Below are 12,001 nucleotides of genomic sequence, written 5' to 3' on the forward strand. Positions count from 1 at the left end.
CTTCGGTGTCATCGCCAGACTGGAGGTTGTGCTGCAGCTGGGTTCATATTCAGCTTTATTTTGACTCTGCTTGCATAAATATCTTGAGCCTGTGGCCAGCAAACTGTCACCCACGTGGGTTTGGGGTTAGAAGCCAGGTTGGTTTTCATTTTGGGAGCCTGAGCAACAATGCTGAGAGTAAGGGCAGGCATTGTGCCTTGGTGGCATCTTGTCACATCCCTTTTTGACACATTTGTCACTGCTGGTGACAAATGGGTGTTTCTTGGCATCTCCGTTATTTCAGATTTACTTTTCCCACCAAACCAGCTCTGCCACCACGTGCTTCCTGCAGGGTTAAATTCCTGTGTTCCCCTCCAGAGGGGTGTCCTTGCACAGGAGGCAGCACCCTGAGGTGCTGGCACCAAGGGCTGTGTCACTGTGGTGGCTCAGCTCAGGTCTGTGGCTGCCTGGGAGGACAGAGTCACCTCCCAGTGTCCAAGTGGGTGACTCACATGGCAAAGCTCAGTGACTCTGCACTGCCCTCCTGACTTGGGTACTCCAGGAGAGAAAATAGCCCATTCACTAAGGGTCTATCTTTACCCAGCAGCTGCATCTGCTGAAGCTGCCAGAAGGAGCTAATCTTAGACACCAACCCAGCCAGTGATCTGTTAGAGACGGTTCATGGGAGAATTTGGGCTTTGCCCTCCTTTTCCAGAGTTGTCCCTTCAGTTTTTGCTGCTCTGATAAGCCCAGGAGGTGTGGTGGGCCAGGAGCATCCTGGGGCTGTCTCAACCAGCATAGGACATTCTCAGCCTCACTGACACTCTGTAGGATGGGATTTATCCATTGCTCACCCCTCTGGAAAAGAGCATCTTATCTTCCCTGGTTATTATTGTCTGCCCCTTCATAAAACTCTACCAAGAAGCCAAGAAAAGCAAAATTTTTATTGTAATTACAAATCCCAGTTAATAGCCCTACACTGGACACTTTCTTGTTCAACCTGATGTGGCTCAAATTCCTTCCTCCATCCTTTTTGTTCTGACATTTTATATTGGTGGGAGTGATCCTGCAATGCTGCATCCCTTTGGGATGTACCCATGTCTCCCCACTGTCATGGTTTAGTCCCACACAGTTTCTCACTACTCCCCCTCACCCCATAAGGAGGAGAATCAAAAGGTAAACAGGTAAATCTGTTGAGAGTTTTACAGTTTAACATTTAAAACATAACATAATTATGGTAATAACAATGGGAGGAGAAACAGCACCAGAACCCAAGAGAATCAACTGCTGCAGAACACAATTTCTCATCACCCACTGACTGATGTGATGCCCAGCCCATCCCTGAACAGCAAATTGGCTCCCTTCTGGGTAATTTCCACAGCTGATAGCCTGGAAATGATGTTCTGTGGTATGGAATATCCCTCTGGCCAGTTCAGGTCAGCTCTCCTGGCCGTGCTGCTTCCCAGCTTTTGGTGCAGCTCCTCAGTGGCAGAGTGTGAGACGTGGAAAATCCTTGACTCAGGGTGAGAACGACTCAGCAAGAGCCAAAACATCGGTGAGTTATCAACATTATCCTCATCCTAAATCAGGAAACGCACAGCACTGTGGGAGGAAAATGAACTCTCCCAGGCAAAACCAGGACATTCACCCGCTCCTGTGTCCTGGGGGACTATTGCCCACTTGGGGACACACTTAATGACTATGGGAGGCCACTGGTGTTTGGGAATCCTTGGCTGTGGCCCTGTCACATCTGGGGGAAAGTGCACTCAGCCTCTTGGAAAACCAGGGCTGCTTCCCCAAGCCTTGGAGCTGCTCCAGCTGCTGGGCAAAGCCATGGAGTCCCCAGGGCAGGTTTGGGACCAGCACTGTGCCCTTTCCCTGGGTGAGCCACCAACCTGGGAGATGCCAGAGAGCTGCAGCTGCATTTTAGCCGTGGCACCTTGTGGGGTGGGGCATAAGGAAGCAAAACTGGGATGGCAGCCCAACAAAAAGGAAAACAACACAGGGCTCACGGAGAGATTAAAGGCAGAGGGAGAGGGGGGGAATCCCAGCTGGTGGCACAACAACACGGGATTAAACTTGGGATGGCACGGGGCTAATGCAGAGGGAGCAGAGAGGGAGGGTGGGGGTGTCCAGCCCCAGATGTGGGGGAGCAAAGACTCCTGAAGTTCAACCCAGTTCAGTGATCAGCACTCAGAGCTTGATCCCGTCACAGATGAGCAGCACAGAGCTTATGATGTGAGCTCTGAAAACAGCTTGTGATTATTTCCCTGCTATTTTGGTGCTTCCCAGATGCTGCTGGAACCACACCAGTACAGAAGGGCTTCATACTGGTATAGCTCCCTCCCTCTCCCCACTTCTAGAGAGAACCCATCGTGGCAATTTGTATAAATACATCCCTGCTAGGGTAAGGGGTTATGTGGCTTTAAATACACCAAGAATAATGGCTAATATTTTTTCATGGACTTAATTAAATCGTTAATTAAATCTGTGCCATCACTGAGTGTCAGACAGCCCAGGGGGTCCACAGTAAGAGATAAAACAGATTCATGCACGTTTTACTATGGCTATAAATAATTATAGCTACTCTGCTCGCCCATGTCTGTCAAAACTAATTTTCTTCTTTGTGAGATCCATGGGAATAGCTGGACCTGGACTGGCCATTTGAGGGCCCAGGACACTTCCTAGATATCCATGGGTAGGCAAGCAGGACACAAGAGCTACTGGAGAGCTCAGCCACTCTGCAGCATCACCTCCAGGCCAGGCAGGTTCTTCTGCTGTGGCTCCAGACTTCATCACGGGGGTGATGAACCAAAGGCCTGAGCAGGAGACCCTCGATTTACTTGGAGGTATTTGTGTTTAGATGTCTTAACCTGCGAGCTGAAGACCACCATTGCATTTTCTTTACTTCTATTCTGCCTCAGACACTCTCTCACCAGGATCTGGAAAGGATGGATTTATTGGTGCCAAGTGTTACAGCTCTAGCTTATTTTTCTCTGCCAAGGTCAGGATGAATAATACACAAGAAACATAGATTTCAAGCTCCGACTTGGATGTTTATTAATTTTTATCTATATTACAGCCTCACAAGCCAGGGGTTCTGCACTAACTCTAGTTACAAAGGTGCAAAATGGACCATTTCTCTATCTCTGCCAGGTCTTTTCAAGGACAACCTGTCCAATTATGAAATGCCACCTAAATTATTTTTGTTTTAAACCAAATAACTAACTACCTGAAGCCTGCAATGCAGACTCCATCAACCAATTAGAGAAAACCACCTAAAGACATAAAGAAGAAGGAAGAAGAAGGTGAGAAAGAAGGACTCAGACGATGCCTAAAATCCTCCATCTTGACTCACATGCATTATTATATACTAAACCCCTAAATTCTCAGTTTCCAGAATTCCAAGACCAAGGTGCCCAGAGAGTGTGCCACTGGGACCCATTTGCTTGTATGACAGGGCCACAGAATCAGCAAGGCTGGAAAAGATCTCTGGGATTGACTCCAGCCTATGACTGAACCAGCTCATGGTCCTGAGTGCCATATCCAGTCTTTCTAACACCTGCGGGGATGGTGACTCCACCACCTACTGCAGGGAAAAAGAGCCATCCCCCTCCCACAGTCCTCCAATCTCCTGCCTTGGTGGAGAATTTTACCTTTACTTTCCAGCACAGATCTCAAATCCCATACAGGGGTGTAAATATACAGCTCTATCTCCATTTCCCACCCCCTTCCAGAGCCTTGAAAAGTGACTTTAGAGGAGAATAAAGGACAAATCTGAGCACCAAAGCAGCCGTGGGCAGGAGCTGGCTGGAGCTGGGGATGCCACAAAGCCCACACAAGACCCTCCCTCAGTGCATCTTTCCAGCTTTGACTTCATGCTGTATTTTTAGCTCAGCTAAAGGTCCAGCACTTTCAGAGCAGCCCATTTAGCATCGTCAGGAGGAAGCCCCAGCCTCGCCACCCATGACCCAAAAGGCAGATTGGGCTGTTAGATTCACCCAGAGGCTGCTTCCCAAGCCCGTGGGTCACACGTGTCCCCCGTGGTGTCACAGCAGCGACTCCTCCTGCTCCCCCCGCGGTGACTCACGAGCTGAAAGACCCTTCCTGAATTACTGAGGCTGGAATTACAGCTGTTCCCCCGGCCCCCTCCCTTCCTCCTTGTCCAATGTGTCATATTAAAGGGTGATCGGCTTACACATGCTGCAGTATGGATTCCTTAAGCTCTGCAGAGCTGTGTCTATATATAAAGCCCCGAGCTGGGAGCTGAAGTGCACAGACAGCTGGGAGCGTCGCGAGCGTTTCACATTCCCGGTGTGCCGGTCAGCCCACGGGGCTCTGAGCTCTGCTTTCAGCAAGTTTCTTTCCTCAGGTGTAGATATAACCACCAATATTTATCCATAAAAGGAGGATCGGGGCAAAGAACGAGCGGTTACTCGTCACCATGGGTTTGCCTCTTGATCAAGTGGAAGAATTGCGTCTCTACCAGCAAACTCTTCTCCAGGACGGACTCAAAGACATGTTGGACCACAATAAGTTTCTGGACTGCGTGTTAAAAGTCAAAGGGAAGGAGTTTCCCTGCCACCGGCTGGTGCTGGCAGCCTGCAGCCCCTATTTCCGGGCCATGTTCCTCTCAGACATGGAAGAGAGCAAGAAGAAGGAGATCAGCTTGGAAGACGTCGACCCAGATGTCATGGGCAAGATCCTCCACTACATCTACACCTCTGAGCTGGAGATCACCGAGCAGAACGTGCAGGACATCTTCTCGGTGGCCAACATGTTCCAGATCCCCTCCATCTTCACCGTGTGCGTGTCCTTCCTGCAGAAGAGGCTCTGCCTCAGCAACTGCCTGGCCATCTTCAGGCTGGGGCTGATGCTGGACTGCGCCCGGCTGGCCGTGGCCGCCCGCGATTTCATCTGCGACCGCTTCGCGCTGGTCTCCCGCGACGAGGAGTTCTACCAGCTCTCCCCCGACGAGCTGATCGCCATCATCTCCAGCGACTCCCTCAACGTGGAGAAGGAGGAGAGCGTCTTCGAGGTGGTGATGAAGTGGGTGGCGGCCAAGGACCGCGAGGGCAGGCAGAAGGCCCTGCCTGTCATCTTCGAGAGCATCCGCTTCCGCCTCATGCCCAATGACTACATCAGGGACCACGTGGAGAAGCACGGCCTGGTCAAGTCCAGCCCGGAGCTGCTCAAGAAGCTGCAGATGGTGAAGGATGCCCAGAAAGGCAAATTCACCGTGGTGAAGAAGAAGAAAGTGAAGAAGAACAGTGAGAATCAAGCAAAGGAGAATGTTGTCAATGGAGCCGTAGACGAAGGGGAAGATGCAGAGGAGGATGCTCTCCCTGGGATCTTGAATGACACGATGCGCTTTGGGATGTTCCTCCAGGACCTTATTTTCATGGTGAGCGACAGTGGGGCAGTGGCCTATGACCCCAATGCCAACGAGTGCTACTTTGCCTCCCTGTCTACTCAAATCCCAAAGAACCACATCAGCCTGGTGACCAAAGAGAATCAGATCTTCATTGTTGGAGGACTGTACTACAACGAGGACAACAAAGAGGATCCCATGAGCTCCTACTTCCTACAGGTACTACCTTTATCTTTCTTTTGTCTCTTTGACCACTTAGGAGCATCCCCAAGCTTTAGTTTCTGTGCAAAGCCCATAATATTTGTTGTCATTACATTCGTGATGCTAAAGTGAAAGATGTAAACAAAGGAGAGTGATCTGAGTTGCTTTACTGGAAGTTTGTCTCCCTTTATTTTAAAGGCAGATGTCACTGAGGGGTGGTAGTGGTAGATGAGGAAAAAGGTTTGCAGGAGTAGGAAACAGGAACGAGCCTTCCTGATCCAAGTCCTGAAGAGAGGATTGCTTAGAACAGTGAATTTGGCCCAGCCCTGGCTGCCACAGGGTTCACAGACTGGGAGGTTCATGGCGTCAGCCCCAGGTTCTGCTTTTCATCCCCTGTCTTCCCTGGTTATGAACCCCAGGAAAACCCAATGATGATGCTGCCAGGTGCCAAAAAAGGAGCTGCAGCCACAGAACAAACACCCCAAGGACGCAGGGCATGTCCCTGCCTCCCAACATGTGCCCCATTCCCAGTGCTGTTCCGGCCCCTGGAGATGGGCTTGGTCCAGCTCAGAGTCTCTGCCTCAGCCATTTCCATCCTGTGAGGGGGAAACCACGATGAGGTGTCACTGGGGATACTCCTCAGGGGAAGTGGCTGTTCTAACTCAGCAGCGACCAAACTGTGACTGGTTTGAGCTGTGCAGGCAATCTGAGCCCCAGCCTGGGCTGCAGCCCAGAGTTCTTTCCTTGTAGACAGCTGAGACAAGGAGCCTACCCTTCCTGCTGACCCCGAGGAATCCAGTAAATCCTCTATTCTTCCTCCCATACCAAGAAATCCTTTTTTTGTTCCTCTCCATGGCTCAAATCTTCTGGGAAGAAACAATAACTTGTCCCAGGCTCACATCTTCTGGGGAAAAACAATAACATCTCCAGGCAGAAAGGATGAAATGGGGGTGGTTGCCAAGCCTACAGCCCTGATCCCTCCCTTGACTCACTGCCCTCATCAGTAGGGCTGCACATCATGCAGGGACCACTCTTGTCCTCACCTGCAAAGGGGCAGGGGGTTGTGCAGGCCAGATGAAGTCCAGGGAATGAGAAGCCAGGAGGAAAAGACCCCAGCCCAATAAAGCAGGCGAAGCTGAGGAGGTGCTGGGGGTGTCCTGTTTAAGATACAGCCTTTCACACTGGACAATCCATGATGACAGAGGTGTGGCCAACCCCACCAGTTACCTGAGAAGAGCAGGCTGATGCATTCAGCCTAAAGATCAATCTTCCCAGAAGAGGTGGAACAAGGTCCAGAGAGGTCACAGAACCTTCATAGCATCATAGAATGGCCTGGGTTGAGAGGGACCTTGAAGATCACCTAGTTCCAAACCCCTGCCATGAGCAGGGGCACCTTCCACTACACCACATTGCTCAGAGCTCCATCCAACTTGGCCTTGAACGCTTCCAGGGGTGGGGCAGCATCTTTGGAAACATTTAATATTTGACTGTACAAATGGGAAACTGCTCTAACTCCAAACCTGTGCCCCTTTGAACTTGTGGGTTGGATGAAAAACCTTTGGTGGTCCTTCCCCCCAGGGCACTTTGTGGTTCTATGCTGCAAACACCAAGATTTCTCTATTCAGCTCCCAGTTTGACGCTGACTCAGTGGCAAATGCCTTGAGCATTGTGGGGCCAGTTTTAGCTCTTCCCCACAAGAAGGATCTCTTCATACCTCACCATGTCTCTTGTGCTTGGGAGAACTGGACAAATCCTGGAATTAGAGAGTGCCATCAGTCTGCAAATGTTTAATTACATCAGTGTCATTATGTAGCTCACCATTGCTGTATGAGCAAGAGAGGTTTTGGAGCCCTTTTTTTTCAGCTCAACGTATTTAGACATGCAGGTCTATGAGAAGCCACTGTGCCTCAGCTCACTGCACCTTCTGACTCTTTCCATCCTCCCAAATTTCTCATTCCCCCTGCCGAAGCCAGGGACATTAGGTCAGGGATAATTTAGATTTAAGGACAGGCACCAAAATATAAAAAATGCCGATAAATCCCAGGGGCCTTGCAGACTTTGGCAGGAGCAAAATGATTCCATTGACATTTCGGATGGAAAAGGGTATCCTTTCTTTGTCACTTGCGAGATTTATGACTCAAAAACAATGCTGAATCCATCAAGAAGCAGGAACTATCCTGATGACTGAACTGCTCAGGGTTGCACTATAAATAACACATGTGTGGACCACAGCTTACAAAGAGACAAAAGCCACAGGCACCCAGCTGAGGCCGAGTCTTTGGAGCCAACCCATCAGGCTGGAGCTCCTTGGCCTGAGCCCATGGCAAACAATGCTCCAGGCAGCGCTGCGTCACAGCTTCATCCTGCAGCCCCACAAAACTGGCTGCAAGACATCCTTCCCTCCTCTATCAAGCTACATTAATTTTATTTTTCCCAGTTCTCATTAAGCCACAGTGCTCAGAGTCTCAAATTAAAGAATTTTTATATTTTTAATTTTTTTTTCCCTGGTGGAGATGAGGCAATACCTTGATCTACAGATGTCTGAGGATTTGATGATCTGATCCAACAGCTTGCTCATCTGTCAGAGGGGTCTGGCACACTTTGTCTGTTACCTGGCAGAGATGGAAAATACAGGATGAAATACTTTGAGGTGTTCTATGCGTGAAAAGGTTCAGAAAAAATTCTGGGATTGAAATGCTTCCATTCCTCTAGTCCTAGGAATGATCCATTGTTAGTCCAGCAAGGGAGCATTTCACCCAAAGATGACCAAGATTGTTCCAAATTCCAAGTCAGAAGAGGAGAATCAGAAGAGAACTTATCACTCTACAAATCCCTGAAAGGAGGCTGTAGCCAGGTGGGGGTTGGCCTCTTCTCCTTATGCCTTGGGAAGGCTGACCTGAAACAGAGACTGGACAGAGCTGGAGGATAAAGTAGATATTTATTGAAAGGCCTTTAAGGATCCACCTTGAGCAGGACAAGAGTCTGGCCAGGGCTACACCCAAGGTGGGCCCAAAATGGTCACAAAATGGACAAATAGTCACAAGGTCTCATGCTTGTATAGGTTTTGGTCCATTTGCACCTTGGGGTTGAATTGTCCAGTTCCAGCTGCAGCTGATGCAGTCCCATCCTTCTTGTTCTCTCCCTTCAGCCACCGTTGTTGGTGCTTTGGGGCCTGAAAACTTGTCCCAGGTGTCCTTGGTGTGCAGCAGGACAAGGATTTGTTTTGTGTCCCTGCTGTGTGCAGAGAGCTGAGTGACACTGACTGTGAGCTCAGAGCTGCCCCCCTGGGCACCACAGAACATGGAATACATGGAAATAAAACTTCAGGCATCACTCCCAGGGAACCAGTGACAGGATGAGAGGACAAGGCCTCAAGCAGCAGCAAGAGAGGTTCAGGCTGGACATCACAGAGAATTTTTTTTACTGAAAATGTGATCAGGCATTGAGATGGGCTGCCCAGGGAAGTGGTGGAGTCACCATCCCTGAAGGTGTTCAGTAGATGACCTGATGTGGCACTCAGTGCCATGGAATTGACAAGGAGGTGACTGGTCAAAGGTCGAACCCCATGATCCCAGAGGTGTTTTCCAACTTTGACGTGTTTTTATAAAGCCCAGGGTTTGATGAATGAAGCAGAACACGTTGCTGCAGACCCATCTCTGCTCTTACACCTTGTCATAAAAGGTATATCACACAGTATCTGACTTGGGTTTGCTCTCAGCTCTTCCATCCTGCTCCAGCTGACAGAGGCACAGCCGCAGGAACATTGCAGGCAGTGCTGCTGGGCTGACCAAGCTGCACTTGGGAACAGACTTTGCCCTCCACCTCTGCCCCCTGACCTTTGCTGACCAAATGGCCACACCCCAGTGACCACATTTTCCCTTCCAGTACGACCACCTGGACGCAGACTGGCTGGGGATGCCCCCCCTGCCCTCCCCTCGCTGCCTCTTTGGGCTGGGGGAGGCGGAAAACTCGATTTTTGTGGTTGGAGGGAAGGAACTGAAGGAGGGAGAGAAGACCTTGGATTCAGTCCTGTGCTACGACCGGCTGTGAGTGTTCAGTGCCAGTGTGGGGTGGGAGGGGGCTTGGGGGACAAGCTGGAGCAGCTGCCATGCAAAGTGACCCCAGTCAAAGCGACCCCAGGGGTCAAAAGGTCTGGGAGAAGGGCTGGAACTCTGCATGTGGATGCTGGGACTGTCTGAGCTGTGCCCTGGGGCTCTGGGCTGCCTCGCTCCAGCTGCTCCCTTTATTGAACCTGCTGGAGACGGAAGCCTTTATGGGGATATTTTGTTATCTGATATTAGTAGATGTTCATGTGAGAAATGTAGAGAGGTGCTTTTTCTTCTGCTGAGTCTTCTGCTCTTGCCCGTTGATTAAAAAGGTTCAGTGACATCCACTGTGATCTCACCAAAAGAAGCCTGAACAGAAGAGCTTGCTTTTAAAGTGTTCAGTTGTGTTTTAAAGTGTCACAGAATGGCTCATGCTGATTGATATCAGGCTTAATATCTGATTATTTTTGGACAATGGGCTCTGACCCATGCTGGCTCGGGAGCTTTATTTAAAGGCACCATCCTGTTCTTCTCTCAGGAGACAGAAACTTCCAAAGCCTGCTGCTCTCTGCCCCAAAGAGCCAAAGCAGCAGGCACCAACAAGCCTTTGCTTGGGCTATATTTAGATGTGTGTGCTTCCAACTCTGTTTTAGAGGCAGAGATTTGAAACCAGTTCCATCCCCACAGAGCCGGGAATTTATCTGCCCTACAGACTCTGGGAAAGATTTTTTCTGCCCCCACCGAGTGCTCAGTGGTGGTTTGAGTACCAGTTTGAAGCTGGTAGAGATGTGATCAGCACCTCTTTATCTCTGGTTTTGTTTGGCTGATATTATTCTGCTTGACAGTGACTGAACATGAGCCAGCCGTGTGCCCAGGTGGCCAAGAAGGCTGGTGGCATCCTGGGTGTATCAGCAGGACCAGGGAAATGTTTATTCCTTTGTGCTGGGCACTGTGAGGCTGAGCCTCAAATCCTGCATCAGTTTTGGGCCCCTCATGACAAGAAGGACATTGAGGGGCTGGAGTGAGCCCTGAGAAGGGAACAGAGCTGAGGAAGGGTCTGGAGCACCAGGAGCAGCTGAAAGAACTAGGGGGGGCTCAGCTTGAAGAAAAGGAGGCTCAAGGGATCATTATTTCTACCTGAACCTACCTGAAGACCTCAAAAACATAATGGATATTAGCATAAATATTCTGCTTATTTTATTGTCACCCTCTTTTGGGATCACAACATTTTCTGTCTCATTGCAGACATTGTGTTTCTGAGATCGAGTCCAACCCCGTGCTCCTCTCTAGGTGTGGGAAATGCCATCTCCTCTGGGTGTCACCCAGAAAGCTACAAATCCTTTTGCTTCCCATCTTTCCCTGACCCAGGTCCTTCAAGTGGGGTGAGGCCGATCCCCTTCCCTACGCAGTCTATGGCCACGCAGTGGTGTCACACAAGGACCTTGTCTACGTCATCGGGGGCAAAGGAAGTGACAAGTAAGTCAAAACCCAAGAGAAAATCAAGGAGGCAATCCCCCAAACCAGTGGGAGTACAGAGCTGGTGCCTCCTCACCCCGGTTTAAGGAGGGCTGGATGGGATTGGAGATGTGGATCCTCCCCTCTCTGCTCGACTTTGTGCTTTCAGCCCTTTTCAAAATCTTGGGAGGCCAACAGGGACATCAGGAACATGGCAGTGTCCTTACAGGAGAGAGAATGTGTTGCCCCATCCCTGGAGGCAGAATGGAGAGGGCTTAAAGGAAAACTGGTCCAGTGGAAGGAAGGTGGCCCTGCCCATGGGGGTTGGAATGAGATGATCTTTAAAGATCCTTCCAAATCAAACCAGTCCGTGATCTCCTTTGCTCACAAAAAATGTAAATGTCACACAGACTGGGAGAGGCATGAGCAAGAAGCTCCTTCACTTTTAGGGTGTCCTGTCTTGGACTTGTGGAGCAGAGTGGTCACCATAGTCAAATCCAGACCTGTATTTGCAACAGGAGGGAAAAAACCTCATCCTCCCTGACCCCATCCCGCCCTCCTGCAGGAGACCAGCCCAGCAGGAAAAGCTCCTCTCAGGAGCATCACAGTGGCTGCCTTGCAGGGCACAAATGTGAGTGTTTGCAGAGCAAACATTCCACAATCCAGCAAGGACTGGTCCTGCTCGGGAAGGGTTTTGGTCTGAAAGGTGTCAATGTGCATACATTTCACACCTCACACTGCCCACCTGGCGACAGGAACGTCACTGAGGATATTTTGCAGCATCACAGTGGGTCAGGACCACTAAAACAATGCCTTGATGGCTGGGGGAAGTCCTGAGGGGCTGTTGTATCCAGGTGTGGGAGCACCAAGCTGCTCTCTTTGTGTCCGAAGTGGGCACAGCTGGAGGGGACACACAGGTAGTGACCCCAGGCATGGACATCCTTGGGTG

At 50.2% G+C, this 12,001-nt stretch overlaps 1 protein-coding gene across 2 annotated transcripts in view; it reads left to right on the forward strand.

Moving 5' to 3' along the window:
* The first annotated feature begins 4,301 nt into the window (after positions 1 to 4,301).
* KLHL40 (kelch like family member 40) overlaps positions 4,302 to 12,001 on the forward strand; it is a 30,486-nt gene continuing 22,786 nt past the window's right edge. For both annotated transcript variants that reach the window (XM_066313807.1, XM_066313799.1), the window contains exons 1-3: positions 4,302 to 5,569; positions 9,437 to 9,597; positions 10,966 to 11,073. In XM_066313807.1, coding sequence (XP_066169904.1) covers positions 4,424 to 5,569; positions 9,437 to 9,597; positions 10,966 to 11,073 — 1,415 coding nt within the window. In that variant the 5' untranslated portion in view covers positions 4,302 to 4,423. The remainder of the gene's footprint in view (positions 5,570 to 9,436; positions 9,598 to 10,965; positions 11,074 to 12,001) is intronic.

Source organism: Sylvia atricapilla, chromosome 1 (genome assembly GCF_009819655.1).
Source record: "Sylvia atricapilla isolate bSylAtr1 chromosome 1, bSylAtr1.pri, whole genome shotgun sequence".
NCBI classification, from domain to species: domain Eukaryota; kingdom Metazoa; phylum Chordata; class Aves; order Passeriformes; family Sylviidae; genus Sylvia; species Sylvia atricapilla.